This window comes from Panulirus ornatus, chromosome 16 (genome assembly GCF_036320965.1).
Source record: "Panulirus ornatus isolate Po-2019 chromosome 16, ASM3632096v1, whole genome shotgun sequence".
Lineage (NCBI taxonomy): Eukaryota > Metazoa > Arthropoda > Malacostraca > Decapoda > Palinuridae > Panulirus > Panulirus ornatus.
In genome coordinates this window covers 34,932,944-34,955,848 of record NC_092239.1, presented here as the reverse complement: position 1 = coordinate 34,955,848, position 22,905 = coordinate 34,932,944, and the positions used below count along the sequence as shown (strand labels likewise).

General features: G+C 51.8%; 1 protein-coding gene across 6 annotated transcripts in view; it reads right to left on the bottom strand.

Annotated features, from left to right (window-relative positions):
- LOC139754241 (uncharacterized) overlaps positions 1–22,905 on the bottom strand; it is a 310,706-nt gene that overhangs the window by 25,649 nt on the left and 262,152 nt on the right. For all 6 annotated transcript variants that reach the window (XM_071671559.1, XM_071671563.1, XM_071671560.1 and 3 more), the window contains 2 exons: positions 16,508–16,691; positions 2,278–2,552 (listed from right to left, as the gene is read on the bottom strand). In XM_071671559.1, the coding sequence (XP_071527660.1) occupies positions 2,278–2,552; positions 16,508–16,691 (459 nt within the window). The remainder of the gene's footprint in view (positions 1–2,277; positions 2,553–16,507; positions 16,692–22,905) is intronic.

Here is a 22,905-nt window from a genome sequence, read left to right as displayed (position 1 = left end):
TTGAAAGTGATCACGTTTTTCAGGAGACTACCACCACCTCCACCACCACTGCCGCCACTGCCTGAGTTTACAAGTCAGCAGTCGGTGCCGGCTGCCTAGAAGTTGGTGTCCGGTTCCGGCTGCCGGTGATGCAGCCCCCGGTTGCCTGCAAGTGTCGTGGTGCTATCTACCGGTAAGGGAAAAATGGCAGCCAATGTTGGCGTCATTAGAGTGTCGGCTGTGGCTGGCGGCTGGAGAGGCATTCGTGGGCTGCAAGCCGATGAAGGAGTCCGGTTCACAGCAGCGGCACCCGAGGCTACCGCCGCGGCTGAGCTGAGACGACACCACGCATTAGAACGCACGAGGTCAGGTGACGACGTTTAAGAAAGCGTCGGATACCAAGAGGTGCGTTTTTTGTGCCGGGAGGCGAAGATGGCGCCTTGGTACCGGCCAGTCTACATTATTCATCAAGCATCGGCTTCCGCAAAGGGCATCACGGGGGTTGAGAGAGAGATGACGATTTTTAACATCCCCAGCGGCAAATGACCGCGCACCTGACAAGAGTGGGTAGATGGCATTCGGGATATGAAGAGACACGAAGAACCGAATACCGAATGGACCAGCAAGTACTGAGACGGCTCACAATAGCCTCGTTTCGCTGACTTTTGGTTCCGATGCCGTTGACTGAAGATGGTGTCTGATGACGGAAACAGAAGACGGCGTCCGGCCACGGGAGCTACACCGGGTCTAAGAGCCTTTCACATGAAGGAGGCATCGGACAGGCATCCGCTGACGATGTGGAGACCTTAAGACTGAATCAAGCGTCGGGACTGATTGTTATCGCTGTACAGGCAAACCTATGTCTGCTTTCATTAAGGTATGGGTGATGCGCCATCGGGTGGAGCTCCTGAGTGGTGTGTGTGTGTGTGTGTGTGTGTGTGTAGGTACCATTGGCAGTTCAGCGACAAAAAGAGGTCCTCAGTGTCAGAGGGACACCTTCCCTCACACAGACGGGGCCGCTACAACCTCCCTAGATGAGGTGGGATCGTCAGCAATTTGTCGTGATGTGGATATGTCAGGAGAGATGGACACACCGAGTCAGTAATAATGACAAATGGTCTCCCACCCTCGGCGTCTCCGGCAGCCCGCCCACGGACGTCCTGGCGTGACCCACCGCACCGCTGTCCATCCTACACCTCCCGAAGACGTCCTTAAGAGTCCCTCGCGTCCTTTCCTATTTCCACTACCCAGAGGGACGCCCTGAACACCATCGACCTCATCTCGCGTTGCGTCGGTTTCATGGTGGCACGGGTCTCGTGGGTCTTGCAAAATCCTCTCATTTGTAGCTAATAATTTCGCATGAGCTGAACCATATGTTTATTTGTCTTCCATTTAGGAGAACGGTATCGACAGTGTGTTTATTTCCAACGACTCTACGCTGCATCAGCGCTAAACACTCCTTATTTTCCAACCCATGAAGAGTGATGAAGGGTTCTTGTGACCTCTATAGATCCGGTGGCAGTAAGGTGTTCAAATCTCCATGGCATTTAAGCCCAAATCTTCTCCGTCAGTACGAGATTCTCTTCGTAAAACCTGTGACTACTGAGCTGTTTAACACAAATATATCCAAAAATCTAAAGTTCTGACTTCATCACCACTCAAAGAGTCCTCTGAATCTTGAACATTTCACTGTCACATTATTGACATCCTTCGTCTTATCCTCCGGGTTAACCCAAAATCATCTCCGTCCGGTCCGACCTCACCTCGTGACTCGAAAGTCCTACACTGCTCCAGGGAAGGTGAGGGCCCTGCTCTTGCAGTACGACAAACAATCAGTTATTCATACGTTGCTTCTTGTAAGTCATCCTTGTGATGCTACGTCACGAATCCTCGAATTCTATTCTCTCACGATCGACTCCCATACACAGCCACCGACGAACCAGCTAATTCAATCCCATGCGTACAATAGCAACACCACCACCATCACCACCACCACCACCACCACCATCATCATCATCATCATCCACCGACGGAAAACTATTCTAAATCCTCAGAGATTGATCACTCGAGGCCGTACATCTTGTGTAGGATGTACCAGCCAGCCAGCCTCCTCCACACCAAAATACCTCCTCCTTTATATAACGTTCGCGACGCAGGCGTAGTGAAGGCGCGCGCGCGTCACCCAACACCAGGTCGACACCCCCTTACCCCAGGTAATACATATCACTGCCCCTCCTGACCATACACACACACACACACACACACACACACACACACACACACACGAAGGATGCTTACCTAAGAGATAGTCCTGCGGTGCCAAGGGATGCGTGGTGCCGTTGCCGTTGAGCTGCGGTCGAGGCACGAGGCTCAGGGGGTTCTGAAGGTTCTGCAGGTTCTGTAGCGACTGGAGGTTCTGGAGGGGCAGGACGGGCGGCTGGGCGGCATCCCCATACGTGCCGTAGGAGGACCTTCGACCTTCTCTCCGGTTCCCGTCGATGGCGCTCTGCAGTTCCGCCGGGTTGGAGAGCTTCATCTTCTCGCACTCCAGAGGGTACAGGTACTTCATGTACCTGCGGGAGACGTGGTATTTAGTCCACTAGGCTGGCCAGGCGTCCCCCCTCTTACGTCTACCTCGACCTGCAAGTATTTATCTGAGATACTGTCATGAGATGATTAAGTATACATGAAGTAGTTGCTGTCGCTCGTCAAAGAGACTGGGTAGTGTTTCGGTCCTTTGAGATCGACAACCTCATCAACAGTACGACAATATATCTCCTTGAGAACGTCGACTGAACCCCCTGAGTACAACGACTTAACCCCATTGAGAACGACGACTGAACCCCTTGAGTACAACGAATTAACCCCCTTGAGTACGACGATTTATCCCCACGAGTACGACAACTTAACCTCTCAAGTACGACGACTGAACCCCTTGAGTACAACGACTTAACCCCTTGAGTACGACGACTTGACCCCTTGAGTACGACGACTTAACCCCTCGGGTACGACGACTTAACCCCTTGAGTACGACGACTCAACCCCTCGAGGACTGCGACAAATCTCTTTTATAACGACTTTTACTCGTATTCAAGAGGTTCTAGTCTTACCGAAAGGGTTAATAAGTCCTTGTACTTAAGACGTTCGGTCGTTGTACCCAAAGAGGATAAGTCGTAGTGTTCACCGGGTTGAGTCCAAGTAAAAAAGTGAGATAAGAAATGATGAGAAACACTTGTCCCGGCAGAGGATGGGGCTGTAAACCAATAGGTACCAAGAACACATCGAAGGGTAAAAATAATGCTGACCAGAGCCTTGGCTTAATACATGCACACCATCCTGCAGAGTTTCCACTCCAGAGCCAACAAACCTCGACGTGTTAGCACCACAATGCGAAATTCAGCAGTGCTGAAAGTCTAGGGCCCTGTGAACAGAGAGACGGTAAAAGTGGTAGGAATTATCGAAAAAAAGAGCCCTCATGTTATTGATGGCATTTTAAGTGAATTTTCTGGTATAGTGGCGGGGGAGGTTAAGTACATCCTAGGAGACAAGACACAGAACTGAGACTTTTTGGTGTCAAGTTCCTTCGATGGGCGAGGGGGGGTATACAGCCCTTGCGCAGGACCTGATGGTGTGGCCTTTGACCTGACCCTAGACGTATCACGTGAAGGGACCAGGCCATCACACCCAAGGGCCGTGACCAAGGGTAAGAGTCGTCGTGCGTCTTGAAGGGGTTATACGGAGTCGTTCTTCGAGGGCCGTACCGTCGTACTCAGGGTCAAGACTCGAGCGGTTACGGCATGATAATATTAAGGGAACAGGGGTCGTGCGAGTGGTGACCCCCGAGCGCTCCTCCTCCTAGAGTTCCCTGCGTTGGTCATATATGAGTGAGAGAGAGAGAGAGAGAGAGAGAGAGAGAGAGAGAGAGAGAGAGAGAGAGAGACCCTCTCTCTCCACTCCACTCCCCAACACGGAAGCCACAAACATTCTACCTCGAGCTGTCTCCACTCTCAGCTTATCGAGATTGTACCGAAAAGAAAGAAAAAAAAAATCCTAATCAAAACCACTTAAAGGGGAAATATAAATCAGAAAGCATCGCTCGCGCGGGACGCGGCCCTCCCACACACCTTCCCCACAACGCAGGGGGACTAAGAGTTCTGAAACGCTGCGGACGCACTGAACAACACCAGACACAAGTTTAAGGCAAATATTTTATGACACGCATTCTTGTCTAGGCCAGCGACTCGCGATAACCGGCCTTCGGACACCTAGGAAGAGAGACAGAATCTCAGTCTGAGGCTCATTTACATATACGTCCCTCAAACGCTGCCTAATATGTATTTTGATTCACTTTAATGTATCTCAATTACAGAGAGCCCCAAGGGGCCAGGGCTGGTGTTTGGGGGTGGGTGAGGGGCGAGAGGGAGGGGGGGGGACCGAGGTGGCCCAGTGGACCGGGGCGGCCCAGTGGACCGGGGGACGTGAAGATCCAGGGGCCCCGGAGACGTCAATTTACATTCTATTTCAATTTTATGTAGATTTTACATCCTGGGGCTTTTGTGGTCTGGGGAGGGGGGTCCGAGTAGAGAGAGGAGGAGGGGGGGGGGGAACTGGGGTGGACAGGGGGGCTAGTGTGGGGAGTGGAGTTGATCGGTGACACTGGGGAGAGGGGGAGGGGAGAAGAATGCTGGTGAGCCGTGACCTCCTCCGAGGTGGTGATGGGCGGTCGTCTTGGTGCCCCGACTGTCGAGGTGGAAGTCCAGGCCAAGCGACACCGTACGACACACACACACACACACACACACACACACACACACAAGAACCGTTGAGATCGAAGACGGTGTGGGGGAGGCGAGGTCCGACAACGCGACGCGGTACGAAAAAGGGACAGGAGGACCATAGACGGTGCATGAGGAGGGTTTCTCTCTCTCTACGATACACCAGGAGCTCCTACGACACTCCGGGAATCTCCACCACATATCAAGATCATTGGCGATATACCAGGAGCCACTACGATACATTAGGAGCTCCTACGATATATTTGGAGTCTGTACGATACATCAGCAGCCTCCAGCACCTATCAGGAGCCCCTCTACGATACATTAGGAGGTTTAACGACGCATCAGAAGCCGCTACGATACAACAAGAGCCTCTACGATACATTAGGAGGTTTAACGACGCATCAGAAGCCACCACGATACAACAAGAGCCTCTACGATACAAGAGGGAGCTTTAACAACACATCAGCGGCCACTACATTACACAACGAGCCCTTTCTCAGGCTACTACGATACAAAGAGCTTGTACAATAAATCAACAGCCTCTACGGTACATCGGCAGCCTCTGCGGAAGGTCAGTCGAGCCTCCAAACTCAGGCCGAAAATCCTTTAGCGAGGAGAGTAAATTTGACAACACGCTTCCTCATGTACAACAAGAGATTTCCCGGTTCATACTCACAGCACAGGTTTTACTAATTAGTAACATTATGTATACCTGACGATGGTTTCAGAGGTCTTCCCTCCCTAAAGCTAGTGTCTGGGACCTTACCTTACCTTACGTATACCTTACGATGGTTTGGGAGGTCTTCCCTCCCTAAAACTAGTGTCTGGGACCTTACCTTACTTTACGTATGCCTTACGATGGTTTGGGAGGTCTTCTACCCCAACAGCTGGGTCTGGGTCCTTACCTTACCTTACGTATACCTTACGATGGTCTGGGAGGTCTTCTACCCTTCCACAGCTGGGTCTGGGACCTCACCTTACCTTACGTATACCTTACGATGGTTTGGGAGGTCTTCTACCCTCACAGTTCGGTCCGCAAACAAACACTACGCGGGAGTGGAACCTGTTTTCTCAATTACCTTGTTCACTTACGAGGCGAACCAGACCGTCATGCTTGAGAACATATAATGCCAAATTACTTAAAATCGTACGTATGATTATGGTAAATCATCCAAAATACTTAAGAATCCCTTAAAAAAAACCCATCCGTCGGGTATAAAACAGGTGGAAAGGGTAATCATCGAACGTGCATCTGTCGTCGAAGCCGGTGTGGCAGAGCACCTGTCCTCCACGACAGGTGCTCTGCCCCTCTTGGTGGTCACAGCGAGTCACACAAGGTCATCATGCCAGCAGCGAGGGAACAAAGGGACCCACATTAGCCGTGGTAGGTGATGATAACGCTGCTGCTGCTGCTTGCCTGCCTGCCTCGCTCCCGCTCCATCGCCCCTGTACCTGACCGACCATGGAAATGAGGGTACGGTAACAGTCATGAAGAGATGCGTTTGGCCCGGAATATCTTATGTACTTGAGCACACCGGTATTAACCCTTGAGCACAGCGGTATTAACCCTTGAACACGACGGTTCGACCCTTGAGCATGACGGCTCGACCCGTGGGGGTACGATGGCGTGGCCTCTGACCTCAGGGATCAGGTCAATAGGTCACGCTATCATACATCAGAGGTCGAAACGTCGAGCTTAAGGATCGTACCGTCGTGCGCGAGGAGGATCATCGTACCGTTGCGCTCAGGGATCGTACCGTTGTACTCGAGGGTACAGTTACTACGCCCTGCACCCAGCCGACTCCTGCTACCACACCTGTGGCGATACGAATCCACCTTCAGAACCCATCACCAATATACAATTAAAGTCTAGCTATTAGACTCGAGGTAGTGAAGGATGCGACTCCCTCCTCTCCCGGCCCCACCACCAGTGTCTCCTACACCACGGAGCATCCTGCACCCACCGCCACTTATACACCTCGAGTGTTTAATGGCTATTTTATACCACTATTATGAGCGTACTGGACCGTACAGGAGGGGGAGGTTGGGTGGGGAAGGGGAGGTCTCGGGGGGGAGGGAGGAGCTTGCCAGATATACCCAAGCTAATGTCCACTGCACGCACGGACCGGCCTCTCCTCAACACATATTAGCCCGCTTTACTGCGACTCTTATATCGTGTCATTTGTCTCGCTTCTTCCTCACAGCCTCGGGAGGCCCGTCCTCTTTCCACGAGCACCAGGTTCCTGCGAAAGGATCAGGGAGTCTCCCTGGCCAAGTCCAAAATATCCTCCTGAGGTAGGGCAGTCCAGCCTCCCTCCCTGGCCAGCTAAAGTAAATAACTCCGTAATAAACAGATGTGATAAGGTCTTCACGAATGTAAACACTGCTACTAAGCCATTTACGGTGGCGTATATCACTAGCAATATACCGCCCGGGGGTCATGCCTTACACACTCTACACGGTGTTGCTAGAGCCGACCGCTCCACACCGCCTCATCAACCCATCCCTGACGCAACCTATCATTACCCCTCACCGCCAGCAAGCAACCATCAAGGCAGCACGGCCCGTCCAGCCTCAGTGGGCCGGGATTATCACATTGGCTCGCCAGCTTCACACAGGGGGAGAGCGACAGCTCTATCATCCGTTGCTCACGGTCGAAGTCTCTCTCCAGCAAGGAAGGTGGTGGATCTCCCGATGCCCGTCGTAGCTCACGAATAACCACCCGTTCTGATAAGCTTCGAAATCAGGACCCCAAGATACATCCAGTGCACTGTGTAGTATATTGTACCGTCTTCCAAAATTCCTGTGACTCTAAGGTATAGCTCAATCACTGCCTGCACCATATCAGAGCAGCAGTGAAATGACATAGTCGACCTGGGAGGCGTAAGAACAGGTCTGCAAGAACTAATGTTCTCTCTCTTGCCCTCCAGCAACCTTCCATCTCCACCATAACAGCAGCAAAATACCCACCTTCCTGACTTACAGGCATCCACGGTACACGTCCACCAGGGAGGGTTTCCTTCCATGATCATTATTGTCAAGAGCAACGTGAGGTGTCCCCCGGCTGCCATCACCACCAGCAGGAGGCGTGCTCGCCTTCATCAGCGGCCGCGGGCGTGTGGCGGCGAGGGCGAGGGGAGGCCGGACCTGGCCAGTAAAACGGTAGCGGGCGTGGGTCGGGATGGGCGTGTGGGGGCGTGGTTAGGACTGACTTACACCAGGCGCGCCCACCGTTTACGAGCACGCCAACCACAGCCTCCTTACCTACCTAACTTGGCCAGGACACCACAGCACGTCCACCACAGCCTCCTTAACGTGGCCAGGATACCACAGCACGTCCACCACAGCCTCCCTAACTTGGCCAGGATACCACAGCATGTACACCACAGCCTCCCTAACTTGGCCAGGACACCACAGCCTCCGTAACTTGGTCAAGACACCATAGCACGTCTCCCACAGCCTCCCTGCCAGCCTACCTTCAGTTCACCGTAAAACCCACATCCTCCACACACTGAATCCTCCTGAAGAAGACCTGATCGAGCTAAGGCATACACTAGCCAGTGAGGGAGCCGCGAACACCTGTCCCGTGACTTCGAAGGCGACTCGTGCTGCGTCAGTAGTTTCAACGGGAACTGCATTTCCTCCGTCACCTCTGAAATCACGAGACAGTAAGCACGGTAAGTGTGGTAGTTTGCACACGCCGAGTTTACTCAAGAACAGCGAACCGCATGCAGACGAGAAGCCGACTTGGGATCCCGCACCGTCAAGTCTTCTATTATCATTGGCTGTCCAATGTCCTTCAAGAGCAAGACGAATCCATCTTTTGTATATAATCGGAGCAACAGATCGGAAGGGAAGAGTTCACACCATCTGAACGGGGCTCCCAGTTTCTTAAGAGGCACACTCTAGCCCTCTGTGTCACTCAGGGTTTAGAACATACATTAGATGGTGAGCCAGCAGTGTGGGGTCGCCCCGACTAACATCGCGCCATGAGAGACTCAACGTGAGAACCAGCGGACACCGCTAAAAGTGATCCATAAACTGGACAACTTATTCGTGCGGTACAAGGCAGTTCGTTATGGAGGTGTACACCCGGATGCCTCTAAATGATCTGTTGGAGTGTGGCCGACAAGCGTCAGCCAGGCAGTTACGAACCAGCGACGGCGGGTGCCGGTAACCCTCTCCTGTCCACAGTGTAACCCTTTGAGCCCCGGAGAATGGTGTCCACTTGGCCTCCAACCCTGGGATCAGCCAGGGGGATAACGAGCCGTGTGCTGGGGCACCACAGGGGCGGCAGGTCTCAGGCCGGCGACCTGGGGGTTAAGGAGGGAGGGAGGGAGAGGCCAGGCAGCTCAACACCAGTAGCGAGAGTTGTTGTGATGATGGGAACAGGAGGAGGAGGAGGAGGAGGCCTTCCTGCCTCCTACCACCACTCCTACACACGGCCACCTCCAGCAGCAGCTGCTTCTACTGCTTCTGAACTACTGCTGCACTAATGGGACCAATCTGTGCAGCCGCCAACAGCTGAAATCCTTAAAACTCGGTTATCTTCAAGGGGAGGCAAACAGCTGGTGCTGTCGATGGCAATGCTGTTGAGGCTCAACAAGAACATCTAAAAGATGGGAACACGCGAGAACCTACCTGAAGCTGCTGGCACCGACGCGGCTGTCGTGATAACACACCCTCCAACCTCTCACAAAGCAGTCATCAAAAATACGCCCAATTATATCTCGCGATCGCGACGATAAAATGGACGGGAGGTGTTCGCGATTCTATGGTCAATTCCACAGTCTTCCTCGTTCCCTCGGTGACGAATAACACTAGTGACGCGTGCTCATAACGCTACGGTATCGGCGGCAATTATACATTCTGATGCGACAGTGTCACGGGGGGAGGGACGTGTGTTACCTCGTTGACGTGCCTCACAGAGGGCGCTGCCCTGACCGTTCAGGAAGCGTAAGGGAGGAAAGTGATGAATGAGACTCTGGGCTTCTCCAACGGAAACAGCTGACGGCAACTTTCAGTCAGGAGTTACTGCATGAGAATGAGCGAAACAGCTTCCAGGCGATTTGTATGATAATGATGATGGTGGTGACTGACGTAGCGAACAACCCCTGGAGAAGGGACACAGCACGCTACAGCCAATCTATTCTTCATAATTATATAATTACACAAATTACACTTTATTACCTTGATATTAAAATATCGTGATACCACTAAAAGGGAAACAGAAAACAATTTAAATGTCATGACTGATCACAAAAAATATACTTTTATATGAATATCTTACCATGAAAATTAGTTGAATATATATATATATATATATATATATATATATATATATATATATATATATATATATATATATATATATATATATATATATATATGATTTTGAACGAAGACTAAGGCTGAATGAGAAAGTCGAGCAAGGAGAGTACTTTTAAGCAGCCTTAAAACAGGCGTGGTAGAACCATAGATTCGAAGAGGACATACTCTTACGGTGGAAGGTGGACATACATGCCTCCATCCTCGCGAAGATACCTTCCATTTCACTCTCACTCGAGACAGAAGCATCGCCCGAGGAGAGAGACAACAACGTCCCCAAGCAAAATAATAATAGAAATCACAGGGTTTCGTCCTTTCAGACTGGCGTTTCGAGGAGCAACTGGAGGAAGAGGTGCCGTAATGAGGAGTTTACATCAATCCAGTCCGATGAACCGAGAGGAAGCGACATTGAGCAACGGCGTCTCCAAAGGACCACATCTTTGCTCGCAATTCCCGCGTTAGCATCTTGCACTCCCACACCACAGCAACCTCAATAGCCTCCCTTCTACAGATAAGTCCTACTCACCAGGTAAGTTCCTCGTTAAATACATGCTGCTTAAATAACCTGGGCTAGTTGCACTTTCCCGTATTCGTAAAATGATATCCCTGTCTCCTGCACCGCCGAGGCCACACCACCCGACATAGCACCACCCTCCACCACCGACCACACAGTCTGCAGGCCCGCCGTCATCACCCGCCGTGAACAACAGCTGTCGACAATTACGGCAATTATACTTTTTACTGCGACAGCCTTTGATCGTGGGGCCACACCCAGCTGCCACCGTCGACTCCTCGCCGTCCGTCCGAGGGCCCCGCCACAGCCAGTAGAGGTTAGAGGTCGTCCAGTTATGAACCGATGGTCGTGTCGTAGCGCTCAAGGGTCGTAAAGTCGTGGTTCGAGGTGGGTTGCACCGTTGTGCTCAGGGGAGAGGGTTTTGCAGTCAACATACCAACATCTATGCGAGCTATGCTAACACAGCGATAGGTCTAAGGGGCCTACTTGTCACACCCACTACGGCAGGTCCAAGGGGGCCAACCTGTCGCACTCATTAAGACAGGTCCAAGGGGATAACCTGTCGCACCCATTAAGACAGGTCCAAGGGCCAACCTGTCGCACCTATTAAGACAGGTCCAAGGGGGCCAACCTGTCGCATCCATTAAGACAGGTCCAAGGGAGCCAACCTGTCGCACCCATTAAGGCAGGTCCAAGGGGGCCAACCTGTCGCATCCATTAAGGCAGGTCCAAGGGGCCAACCTGTCGCACCCATTAAGACAGGTGAGGCCGCAACATTATAGTACCATAAAGAGACGCAAGTGGTGTAAATCCCACTTACAGACCCCTGAGAGCAACACTATCGTAAAACACTCGGCGCCGAGCCAACCGTAACAGCTTTAATGAACACATGATCTTCCTCAGCTCGCAGGACCATCTTTTATTGCACGCTCATCTTACGGCGTCGTCCGTGCCCTCTGGACCCGGGCGCGGCCTCTCTCGGCTTCACTCGTACGTGCGGAGGATTGTACGTACAGGAGAGAGAGAGAGAGAGAGAGAGAGAGAGAGAGAGAGAGAGAGAGAGAGAGAGAGAGAGAGAGAGAGAGCTACATACACTGTTGCTCTACGTTCTGTTGCTACTGTCGCCCTGCGTTGTGCTGCCGTGACTACTGCCAGCGAAACTGCTGATGACGCAGTTAACTGGCGATTGAACTACTGCAACACACGAAGCAGTAATTAATTTTTATAGCACGACGGAGGAAAAGGCCCCTTGAGCACGACTGGTATGAGTTCGTTGAGCACGACGGTACGACCCTGTAAGAGCCTTGAATACGAATGGACGACCCATGAGCACAACGGTAGGACCCGTAAAACGCTCAGCACGACTCTCTTAAAGGTATAATGGTTTGGCCTCCGACCTGGCCCTTAGAGGTCAGGTCCAAGGTCATGCCAACATACTCAAGGGTCGCACCCCATCGTGCTCAAGTGCCCGAGATAAGTTACAGCCGAATCTTCGTGCTCAGGGGATAACATAGGTATAGCTAACGCACACTCACTCACACACACACACACACACACACACACACACACACACACACACACACAAGCATCCTGATCCTTGTACGCTGCGCTGGGCAGCCGCCGCGGTACACGCATCTCATCCACTTCACCAAAGGCTACACCACAGCACATCTCGGACCGTGGTACACACGCCACACTCCCCTACCGGAGCCATCACGACCCCAGTACACGCAATCGTACCGCAGTGCAGGTAACAGTACAGCATTAAAGACTATGATACACAAGTTACAGGCCACGGTACTGCAGTACAGGCCACGGTACTGCAGTGCAGGCCACGGCACTGCGGTGCAGGCCACAGTACTGTTATGTAGGCTACTGGTACCTCAGTATAGGCCATGGAATGACAGTGTATTCGAAGTAAAGTTCACACGCAAAGTTACGTCACCACAGTTAAGTTCACACGCAGAGTTACGTCACCACAGTTAAGTTCACACGTAAAGTTACGTCACCACACTTAAGTTCGAGCAAGCTCTGTGACCACTGGTATACCACAGTACATGCGGAGGGTCGTAGTTTCAACGTAGAGCTTATAATCCATTTGCCACAATATCTACACCACACACACACACACACACACACACACACACACACACACACACAGAGCACCCGCTCCTCGCCACACAAGGTATAGGACGGGTAAAGTAGGTCCAACTTGCCACACCCTAACACACAACTACTGTCAGTGTCAAGGAGCTTCAAACCACACACTTCCAAGGGTTCCCACATGGTAACCAATGTACTGCACGTTGCGCCAACACAAACCACTACTACAACTCGTAATGAAACTGTCTCGGGAATCCATTCCTGTCTGCACTCAACAAGACGTACGATCCAAATCATAATGTAGCCGAGCACTACCGTCGACTTTTACTGTCGCGGGGAGCTTACTTACGGAACGAGTATGAGAGATAATTACTGGACGTTTCGACAGCGTAATGTTGAAGTCTGTCCTGTATTAAGACTTATTAACCAGCCCTCTGTAATCATGGCGACTGAATTTCCCCCCGCTGATGGGAGGCGGAAGTTAATGATGGACCAGACTAGTGGCAGTGTTGTGGTCGAGGGGGTTGTCAAATGGCCTTCCTCGGCGGTGGTGGCGGCGGGTCTAGGGTGCGCTGGGTGACGATGGGAGGTGTGGGTCTTGTGGAGGCGTTGAGGAAGCGTAAAGACTCCTCGGTAATAACAGGTCATGATCCCGTACAATGGGTGAAGGGATGTCCCGACCTCCCCCTTGACAACGGCGGTACGCTCCTTCCAAGTACTATGGTACGTCTCTCCGTGCATGACGGTACGACTGTATGAGCACTACGACGGTACGACCCCCTAGCATATCGGTACGACTCCTATATGATGGCCTGGCCCTTGAACTGACCCTCACCCTTGGCCTCCACAGTCAGGGACAAGACTGTACCGTTGCTGCTCTGATCAGTCAGGCTGTTTGAGGCCGTGGACCTACGTAGGCCTGGGTACCCTCCACAACCAAGCTGATTCCCGTTGTGGATAAGTCAGTGAGTCCTTAATGTTCTCTGCAGGAGGAACCATAACGTACGTTACATCTGGAAACCTTCCATGCCCGTAGTGATGATGAGGACCAATGTTCACGTGCAGAATGGATATAAAGTCTTCCATGACTCTCCAGGTGTGTATATTCTTACGTTCATCCTCCGTCTGCCACACAGAGTGTACTCTAAGGGCCATTCTGATATTCCCGGTGGCTTAGTCTTTCGAGTCACTGTAAATGTGACTGATCTGTGGCATTTTCTGTAACTCGACAATAACTCCCTTCTCGAGGTAAGCTTACAGAGTACACACTAGACTGGTCCTGGAGCAAAATACGTGGGCATACTGCCAGTGGCTCTTTCGAAGTCCATCGGTGTGACGGCGAACTCACAAACTCAAGACTTCGTTCATGGTCTTCTATCAGTCGGGTCAACATTCGTCCACATGAAGAGCGATTCACGATGCCTCTTCGGCACGTCGATCAGCTCTGTACGATCATGCACGTACGGATGTCTCCTCGCGTCTCCAGTGGCCCAGTGATTAATAGCCTTGATTTGAACTCACGGCCGAAAGAGCCGTTCCTCTTCTTTCTCAGTGATGTAGTGCGACTACGTATAGTACTAAACTATATCGTTCTAGAGTCAGTTAACGAAATACGTTCCTCCGAGGCGCCCTCCAGACGTCGACACTATGATGGGGATCTTCTGAGGAAACTGGCAGTCCTTCTGCGCCGTTTAAACCCTTCTGATTGGAAATACGAGATGGAGGAGGACGACCCACCTCCCCCCGCCATTATCTTCCTGAAATTGCTACATCACCTGGAGAAGCTATGACCGCCCCGTGATGGCGTCTTGGGCACCGCTCATCACTAATGCACACCTCAATTTCCAGGGGATGGTCGGCCCGTGGGAAGGCGCAGGATGGGTTGGCCTGGGAGAGTACAGCAAGTTGAGCATCACTCACGCCGGCCAGTCCTCGCGGGCCAACGATGGGGCTTTAATTGGTACTTATACCTAACCTTACCTTACGGAGGTCTTCTGCGCCCACGGCCGGGTCTGGGACCTGACCTCACGATGGTTTCTGAGGTCTTCTACGCCCACGGCTCGTCCCAAGGCCGTACCGTACCTTACGGTGGCTCTGGAGGTCTCCTACGCCCACGGCTGGGTCCAGGACCTTACCTTACGATGGTCTCGATGTATTGTTTAACGTCTTTCCCCTTCCGCGACCTGAGCAGCATGACCTCATGTTCAACGGCTGTCGCTACAGCGTCCACTGCTGGTAATAATGAGAATATACGAGCACTATTGAGGTGGTTGTGGCTGGCTTAACCTCATGACGACTCAAATGCGGTGGCCTGACCTTGTAATGGATTGTTTTAACCCACCACTGTGTGGGAATGGAAACCCCATGACGGATTGACCCCTGCCAAGGCAGTCCACGTGCCTGACTCGCTAGTCGATTCGTCTAACCAAACAGTTCGCTAATCTAGTCCGGCCATTCGCCATTCTTTAGCCGCAAAAGACAACAGCATCATCATCGCTTTAAGCGCCTCGGCAGACGGGGAACGGTGATGGACGTCACGGGAAACTAAGGGGAAATGTTGCTGGCTCGAATGAACGAGTCGAGAACGGGAGCGCTGGTTCTGACGGCAAAACGGGGACGGTCTGCAGCTATAGAATAAGCCCTTGTCACTCGACCTGACCCCACCTATTGGGAATCAGGAGAAGACCACCAGTGGTCCACCACAATACGAAGACCTGAGGTGCATTTCCCCGGGCTGGTCCAACACCTGGGGGTCGTAATTCGATTCCAGATACCCTCCTCCTTCCATGTGAAGGATCTGGTTCTATTGGATGTCTCGAATGCAAATGTGTCCCGTATAATGGTCTAAGTCGAAACCCCTTTCACAGATGACAGAACCAGGGAAAGACCCGGCAGTGAAGGAATACAATGGAAGACTTGCTATAAACCACTGTTAAATGGTACAATCATCAGGTACGGATATTTATACATGTTTATGGCGAAGACTTCTAGAAATACCCCCAGCCATAAAGTGAATGGTCTCATTCTAAAGAGATCTTAGGGCAGCAAGTGTGAGTCTTCGTATCTGGATTGAAATGAACCACAGAAACCTACATCAGAATCACTAAGGATACAACCCACACGGTGAATACCTTGGTGACCACACAAACCTTTAGCACACCCGGGAGTGGCATGTCTCCGTCAGGTGACTCGTTCATATTATCACAGACCTGAAAGTATGTTTCCTTCTCTTCAGTTACAGAGAGGTATACCTTACCTGGGGTATACCTCACCTGGGGCATACTTTACATGGGGTATACCTTATGTGATTCAAGAAAATATGTGGACTTCGACTTGTGTGTCACCTTAAGTAACTTACATTTTTTTTCATACACACGAGGAAAAATCCTTATCTTTCCTGATGCATCATACCCTACAATGTGTCATGTATCATATGTGGGAAACTCAGTTAATGCGTCACCTTCGTGTGCTCTGCGGGTGAAGGTGACAATGTTACGGGAAGAACCTGTTAGGTTCTGAGGGCGAAGGAGATAGTGTTGGAGGAGGAACTTACTGAGTTCTGAGGGTAGTGCCAGCGTTGGAGAGAGAAGGAGACATTGTCGGAGGAGGAACTTACTGAGTTCTGAGGGTAGTGCCAGCGTTGGAGGGTGAAGGAGACATTGTTGGAGGAGGAACTTACTGTGTTCTGAGGGTAGTGCCAGCGTTGGAGGGTGAAGGAGACATTGTTGGAGGAGGAAGTTACTGAGTTCTGAGGGTAGTGCCAGCGTTGGAGGGTGAAGGAGACAGTGTTGGAGGAGGAACTTACTGTGTTCTGAGGGTGAAGGCGGCGCTGGTGATGGAGGAGGGCAGTTTGAGGCCCTTGATGATCTCCTGCCACAGTTTCTTGTTGATGACGTCGACCAGACCGCCACGAGCCACCACCAGGTTATACAGCTCATACAGGTCCAGCACCTGCTTGGCCATGATGGGCAGCCGGTTGATGGGGGTGCCTGAGGAAGGGAGAATATCACGTTAGTGATGGGCAGCCAGTTGATGGAGGGGGCGTGCTGGGGAAGAAGGGATATCACGATAGTGATGGGCAGCCGGTTGATGGAGGGGGCGTGCCTGGGGAAGGGAGAATATCACGATAGTGATGGGCAACCAGTTGATGGAGGGGGCGTGCCTGGGGAAGGGATAGAGAATCATGTCAGTGATGGCCCTGATGGGCGACGGGGTGTTGGCCCCACCTTTACAAACGACACGTCCCTCCTGTCTGGTCTTCTCTAATTAGTATGAATGACTTCGGTCGTCCCCGGCGAGAGAGCTGTCAATATCTTTTGCACATCCTCTACCTCAAGGACGACCTCAAGGACGACCTCAGCACGCGAAAGTATTCCGGTCTGGAGAGCATAGGTGCCCCGAGCACTGTCACCAATCCACTTCTCCTCACTCGCGTCTTGTAAAGGGGTTCGCAGAGTCCGTCCCACCATATCATCTTTGACGATGCAGTTGTTGAAGGTCACTAGTGCCACTCAGAGGGCAAAGGTCATCAGGCATGGTTCTTCCTACATTTTCCTCTTTGCGTCACCACAGCACAAAGGGGGATGGTCTCTGCTTCCGCCATTCCGTTACGAGATTCGATTTCGTCGCCGTCCTCATAACGCGGAAGCGGAGACTCCTCTCCCTTAAGCAACCTGATGTTCTGGGTCTCGTGAGAAGAATGGGATGCTATAGCTTACATCTGGTCGACTGTGATTAGCTCAATTGCTTGTACGAGTGGCTGGCTTGTTATGATGACACAGCGCTCGCAGCAGTGAACGGTAAACCTTTGCTGCGACAGCAGGAGAAAGTGGGCTTCCTGGGTCACATCAATGATAGCCATCGAGCTTGCTTGCTTGCTTGCTTGCTTGCAGCACGTTATAGCAATACCCACAGAGCTTTCGGCAGGGCACAGCAGGAATGGGCTAGTTCAGTCTACAGCAGAAGTGGGTCAGCTGGCAGCATGGTACAGCAGCATGGGGCTGACCCCGCTCGCAGCAGGGCACAGCAGGATCGGGCCGGTCACCCCCCAGTAAGGTACAGGAATAGTGAGGCAGGTTTGCAGCAGGACACAGCCCTCGGGGGTTGGGGTGAGGTGGGGCGGATGGTTAGTGGTACTCATTACATTCCCTTGTGCCAAGTTTGGGCCAGTTATCAAAAGTGGCGGGAGTGACAAACGAAGCGCGGGCGATGCCGGAGCGTCGCTGTTATTAATGGACCAGCGACAATTAGTGGAGCTGCCAATATGGACCGGCGGTGGGCGGCAGTGGGGGTGGGTGGCATGGAAGGGCGGCACGCAATATCACTCCGGCTCGCCACCCGTCTGATTAATGGTGGTCCCGGGACGCAACAACGAGGCAATACTTTATTCAACAGTTCGGCGTAACGTGAGGAATGTCGGACACTGATGAGGAGGGGTACATACGACACAGACACCTCCACACACCCACACCACCAGCACCGACACCACGCCACAGACACTCGCCAAACAGCACTCTTGACGGCTTAATAGACGACTGTGGAGGGCGATGATATACTCCCATCCGCTGGCCAGGCAAGTCTCTGATTCTCTCCTGGTAAGTGGTATGGCCTGAGACTTGAGGAATTATCCTCCAGGAACTTAAGCGAAAGCAACTCGCATTCATGACAATCTTAGTTTATAGCTCTTAATACCATCTATCTGGCAGGGTGGAAAGTACACAGATCTCGTGGACGACCGACGGTGTTGCAGGAGCTGTCACGCGCCCTCGCCCGCAGCTCGCTAGAAATCTGACAGACCTCACTCGTTTTTCCGGTAACCTGGACCGTACTGAGTCAAGCACTCGATATTGATAGTGATGAGAAGAACGACCATCAAGGGTGGGGAAGGGCAAGGCACCAGCACCTTGGAGGGCGACCCAAGTCAGTCCCCACCTCCCCTCAACGCCCACGAAGGCCAAGCGAAGAAGGGTTGACAAGTCATGCACCACCTGCAGAAGTCGACGGTGAACACATCAAAACGTTCGACATATAAAGCAGTAACCGTTACTGGGATTCCCATGCTATTGAACGCCCACCTTCAGGATCTCTCAAGCTTACATTCAGAATATTCAAGCTTGCGTTCAAGCTGGTTCACGAATACCTTCAAGGCTACACAAGCTATCTCAACCTTACCTGGTTACCCCTTTAACCTTCATACTATTTACGCTACGTACTGTTTACCTTCAAAAATCTTCTGTCTCCTGATGGTCGTCTGTCAAATCAACTACAGGGGTTTTTACCTACAGCACAACATTGTACTTGGTCGCCTACTCGTTCGATCCATCCACTCGTGCAAGCGACACATACGCAATAAAGGACACACTTACCGACGAAGATGAACAGATTAAAGGCGTAAAGTCTCGGATCCACCATTTCTTATTCCCGGTCCCAAGCAGCAACCCCAGATGGTCTATTCCCTTACCAATCGTTTCATCAGAATCAAATGAGCAGGTGATGCATGAGAGAGAAATGATGGAAATTATGGAAATAATGGAAATAATGGAAATTCGACATAGTATAGTCACATCAGGTCATACAGCTGCTGGGAGACACAAGGTAAAGAGTTCCAAAGCTTAGCGGTGTGGGGGAAGGGTCAGGTGTTAGGTGCTGGGAAAGACATGAAAATGTGAAAGAGAGATCCGAAGCTTTGCCGTGTAGGGCAAGGGTCAGGTGGTAGCTGTTAGACAAGTCATGAGACGATAAACCTTAACTGTGTCTATAATAAACGACAGATGCCTCAAGTACATAATCCCAGTCAGTTTTGATCTAATCGTCTTCGCTACCTTTTTTTTTTTTTCTTTACGACCATCAGATGTCTTCTTCCTGGCGCTGGTGAGTCAGTAGTTTAACTACTTTATTTACCAGGTCATTAGCCATGGCGTGGCTAAACACTAGAGGCACGCGAGAAACTCAAATGTATAAAGTCAGCAAAATGTAGATAGACTCCAGTTCAGTTACAGAATGGGCTGAGGGCGCCTTTGTATTCCGTACATAGATACAAGCACATTACAGGAAAATACAGCGCCTGATATATATATATATATATATATATATATATATATATATATATATATATATATATATATATATATATATATATTGTATGGACAATGTTGATGACATAGGGCTGTCGCCGCTATGAGGACACACCCACATATCCATCGCGTTACTGGTGGCTCCCTGCGTGACGCCAGGCAATAACGGTCCGTCACAGGAGCTGTGTTATGTCAGTATCGTGCTGTCACCCGGTAGCTCCTCCTACCTGCTGGCAACAACCCGCCGACAGATGGCGTCGCTCAGCACTCGCCCAACGCCTTTATATAACCATGAAAAAGAAATGGGAATGTGCACCGTCTTCGCTGCGACCGTGAGAAATCCTACCACGCCCCGACGACCCTCTTGCACAACAACGGTTTCTGATCTGCCACCACAAGACACGCACGCAGAACTGGGGGTTCTGATCTGCCACCACAAGACACGCACGCAGAACTGGGGGTTCTGATCTGCCATCACAAGACACGCACGCAGAACTGGGGGTTCTGATCTGCCATCACAAGACACGCACGCAGAACTGGGGGTTCTGATCTGCCATCACAAGACACGCACGCAGAACTGGGGGTTCTGATCTGCCATCACAAGACACGCACGCAGAACTGGGGGTTTTGATCTGCCACCACAAGACACGCACGCAGAACTGGGGGTTCTGATCTGCCATCACAAATTGCGTTGTCTTCAAAACCCATCAAGAGAGCAGAGGGAATGATTTTGGAAGACGGGAAGGGTTAAAAAACGACAGTTCAATCGAACCCCGAGTGTAAGTAGCAGAGGGATGACAATCAGTACGTGAAGCATACAGAGCATGAGACCCTATAAGTGTTGAGTTTCGTCACGCTAAACTTTTTTCCATTTTACGTGAAAACTAAGCTTAAAATAAAGTCCCCCTCGAGAGGACCGGTGTCGTCATTCTTCTTCTTAGAAAACGCGTTGGGGACTTGGGTTAGAAATCGAACTTAACGTCCTCTCTCGGTCTGACTAATTTACACCCGTGGATAGTGTGAACGAATATTGTAAATCTACTTAAAACGTAAACCATCTTTTTCTTCTTCTTCTTTCTTCGTCCGCCATCGGCAATATGGCCGCCACAAGCATGTCGCTCCTCCCAGAGCGAATGGTAAACACGAAAAAAAAAGAAAAAAAAAAAAGAAATTACCCCATTAACAAGACTGTTATATGATTATTTGCCTTGGGATTAAATGGACCAATTTTTCCCTCAATGCTTCGTTCGCAATGAGGGATGGCGACGGCCAGGCGCCCGGGCCAACCATTCTGGGAAGATCGGTTGCCGAGCGTTGATGGTCGGAGGGCCCTGAAGGCTTGCCGGGTCTGGCCGCTTTCAGCACGGGATATTTCAATAACCAAGATATATAATTACTGGCCCCTGCCGGCCGTGCTGCGGCTGCCGCCACTGCTGGCTGCGAGTCCCCGCATCCACCTGTCTGCCGCAAGGGGAGTGACCAGCCGCAGCTTGGGAATGAGATTCGACCAGTCGCACACCCTGGATCAACCCGTGGGGAGGAAAATGGACCAAGCGTTGCAAGGAGACTTACGTGAACCGGGCGGAGACTACAGGCACCACGCTGCTGTAGCTTACAGTTCCCAGGCTGACTACAGGCACCACGCTGCTGTAGCTTACAGTTCCCAGGCTGACTACAGGCACCACGATGCTGTAGCTTACAGTTCCCAGGCTGACTACAGGCACCACGATGCTGTAGCTTACAGTTCCCAGGCTGACTACAGGCACCACGCTGCTGTAGCTTACAGTTCCCAGGCTGACTACAGGCACCACGCTGCTGTAGCTTACAGTTCCCAGGCTGACTACAGGCACCACGCTGCTGTAGCTTACAGTTCCCAGGCTGACTACAGGCACCACGCTGCTGTAGCTTACAGTTCCCAGGCTGACTACAGGCACCACGCTGCTGTAGCTTACAGTTCCCAGGCTGACTACAGGCACCACGCTGCTGTAGCTTACAGTTCCCAGGCTGACTACAGGCACCACGCTGCTGTAGCTTACAGTTCCCAGGCTGACTACAGGCACCACGCTGCTGTAGCTTACAGTTCCCAGGCTGTAACCCACTGTTGTGACCGTGGAATCGCCACAGCAATAGAACGATCAAATTCATTCCTGTTTCTCTTCCTCCCTGCTGTTCCACTCGGCCTTTTTTTCTGTGCCTCACGCCTCGATAAAGACTTTGACAAAAACTCACACCCCTTGCCGGACTACAGAAGAGATTACAGAATACAGTAAGCTGCTGTAATCGGCTTAAGGATAGGAAAAAAAAATTCCACCAAAGTCGATCCATCTCCCTCAGCTTAAACCAAGCCGCACACTGCTCATTTCAAAATACAGAAGTAACCAGCTGCTTCAGCACATGGAGCCATAGCCTACAGCTGGATACAGTAACTGGACGCGGCCCGCGGCTTAATACAGTAACCGGACGTAGCCCGCGGCTTAATACAGTAACCGGACGCGGCCCGCGGCTTAATACAGTAACTGGACGCGGCCCGCGGCTTAATACAGTAACTGGACGTGGCCCGCGGCTTAATACAGTAACTGGACGCGGCCCGCGGCTTCATACAGTAACTGGACGTGGCCCGCGGCTTAATACAGTTACTGGACGCAGACCACAGCATGGTACAGTAACCTGGAACAGGCCGCTGGCTCAGACCCTCAACAGCTGTGCTAGACGTGGACGGAGTGGTTTCCTCAGTGGGGCTCCTCAGTGAGATCAAATGGTCTCTTCTTCTTTCGAGATCCTCTGTCGTGCAACCCAGGAATGCGACGGCGCGATCCCAGGGCGCGACGGCACGACGACTGGAGTGCGACGGTGCGATCCCTGGGTATCCCTTAAAGGTAACCACTGCCACAGCCCCACCAACACCACCACTGCCCCACCAGCACCACCAACACCACTCCTGCTCCACCAGCACCACCAACACCACTCCTGCTCCACCAGCACCACCACTACCACAGCCCCACCAACACCACCACTGCCGCAACCCCACCAACACCACCACTGCCACAACCCCACCAACACCACCACTACCACAGCCCCACCAACACCACCACTACCACAACCCCACCAACACCACCACTGCCCCACCAGC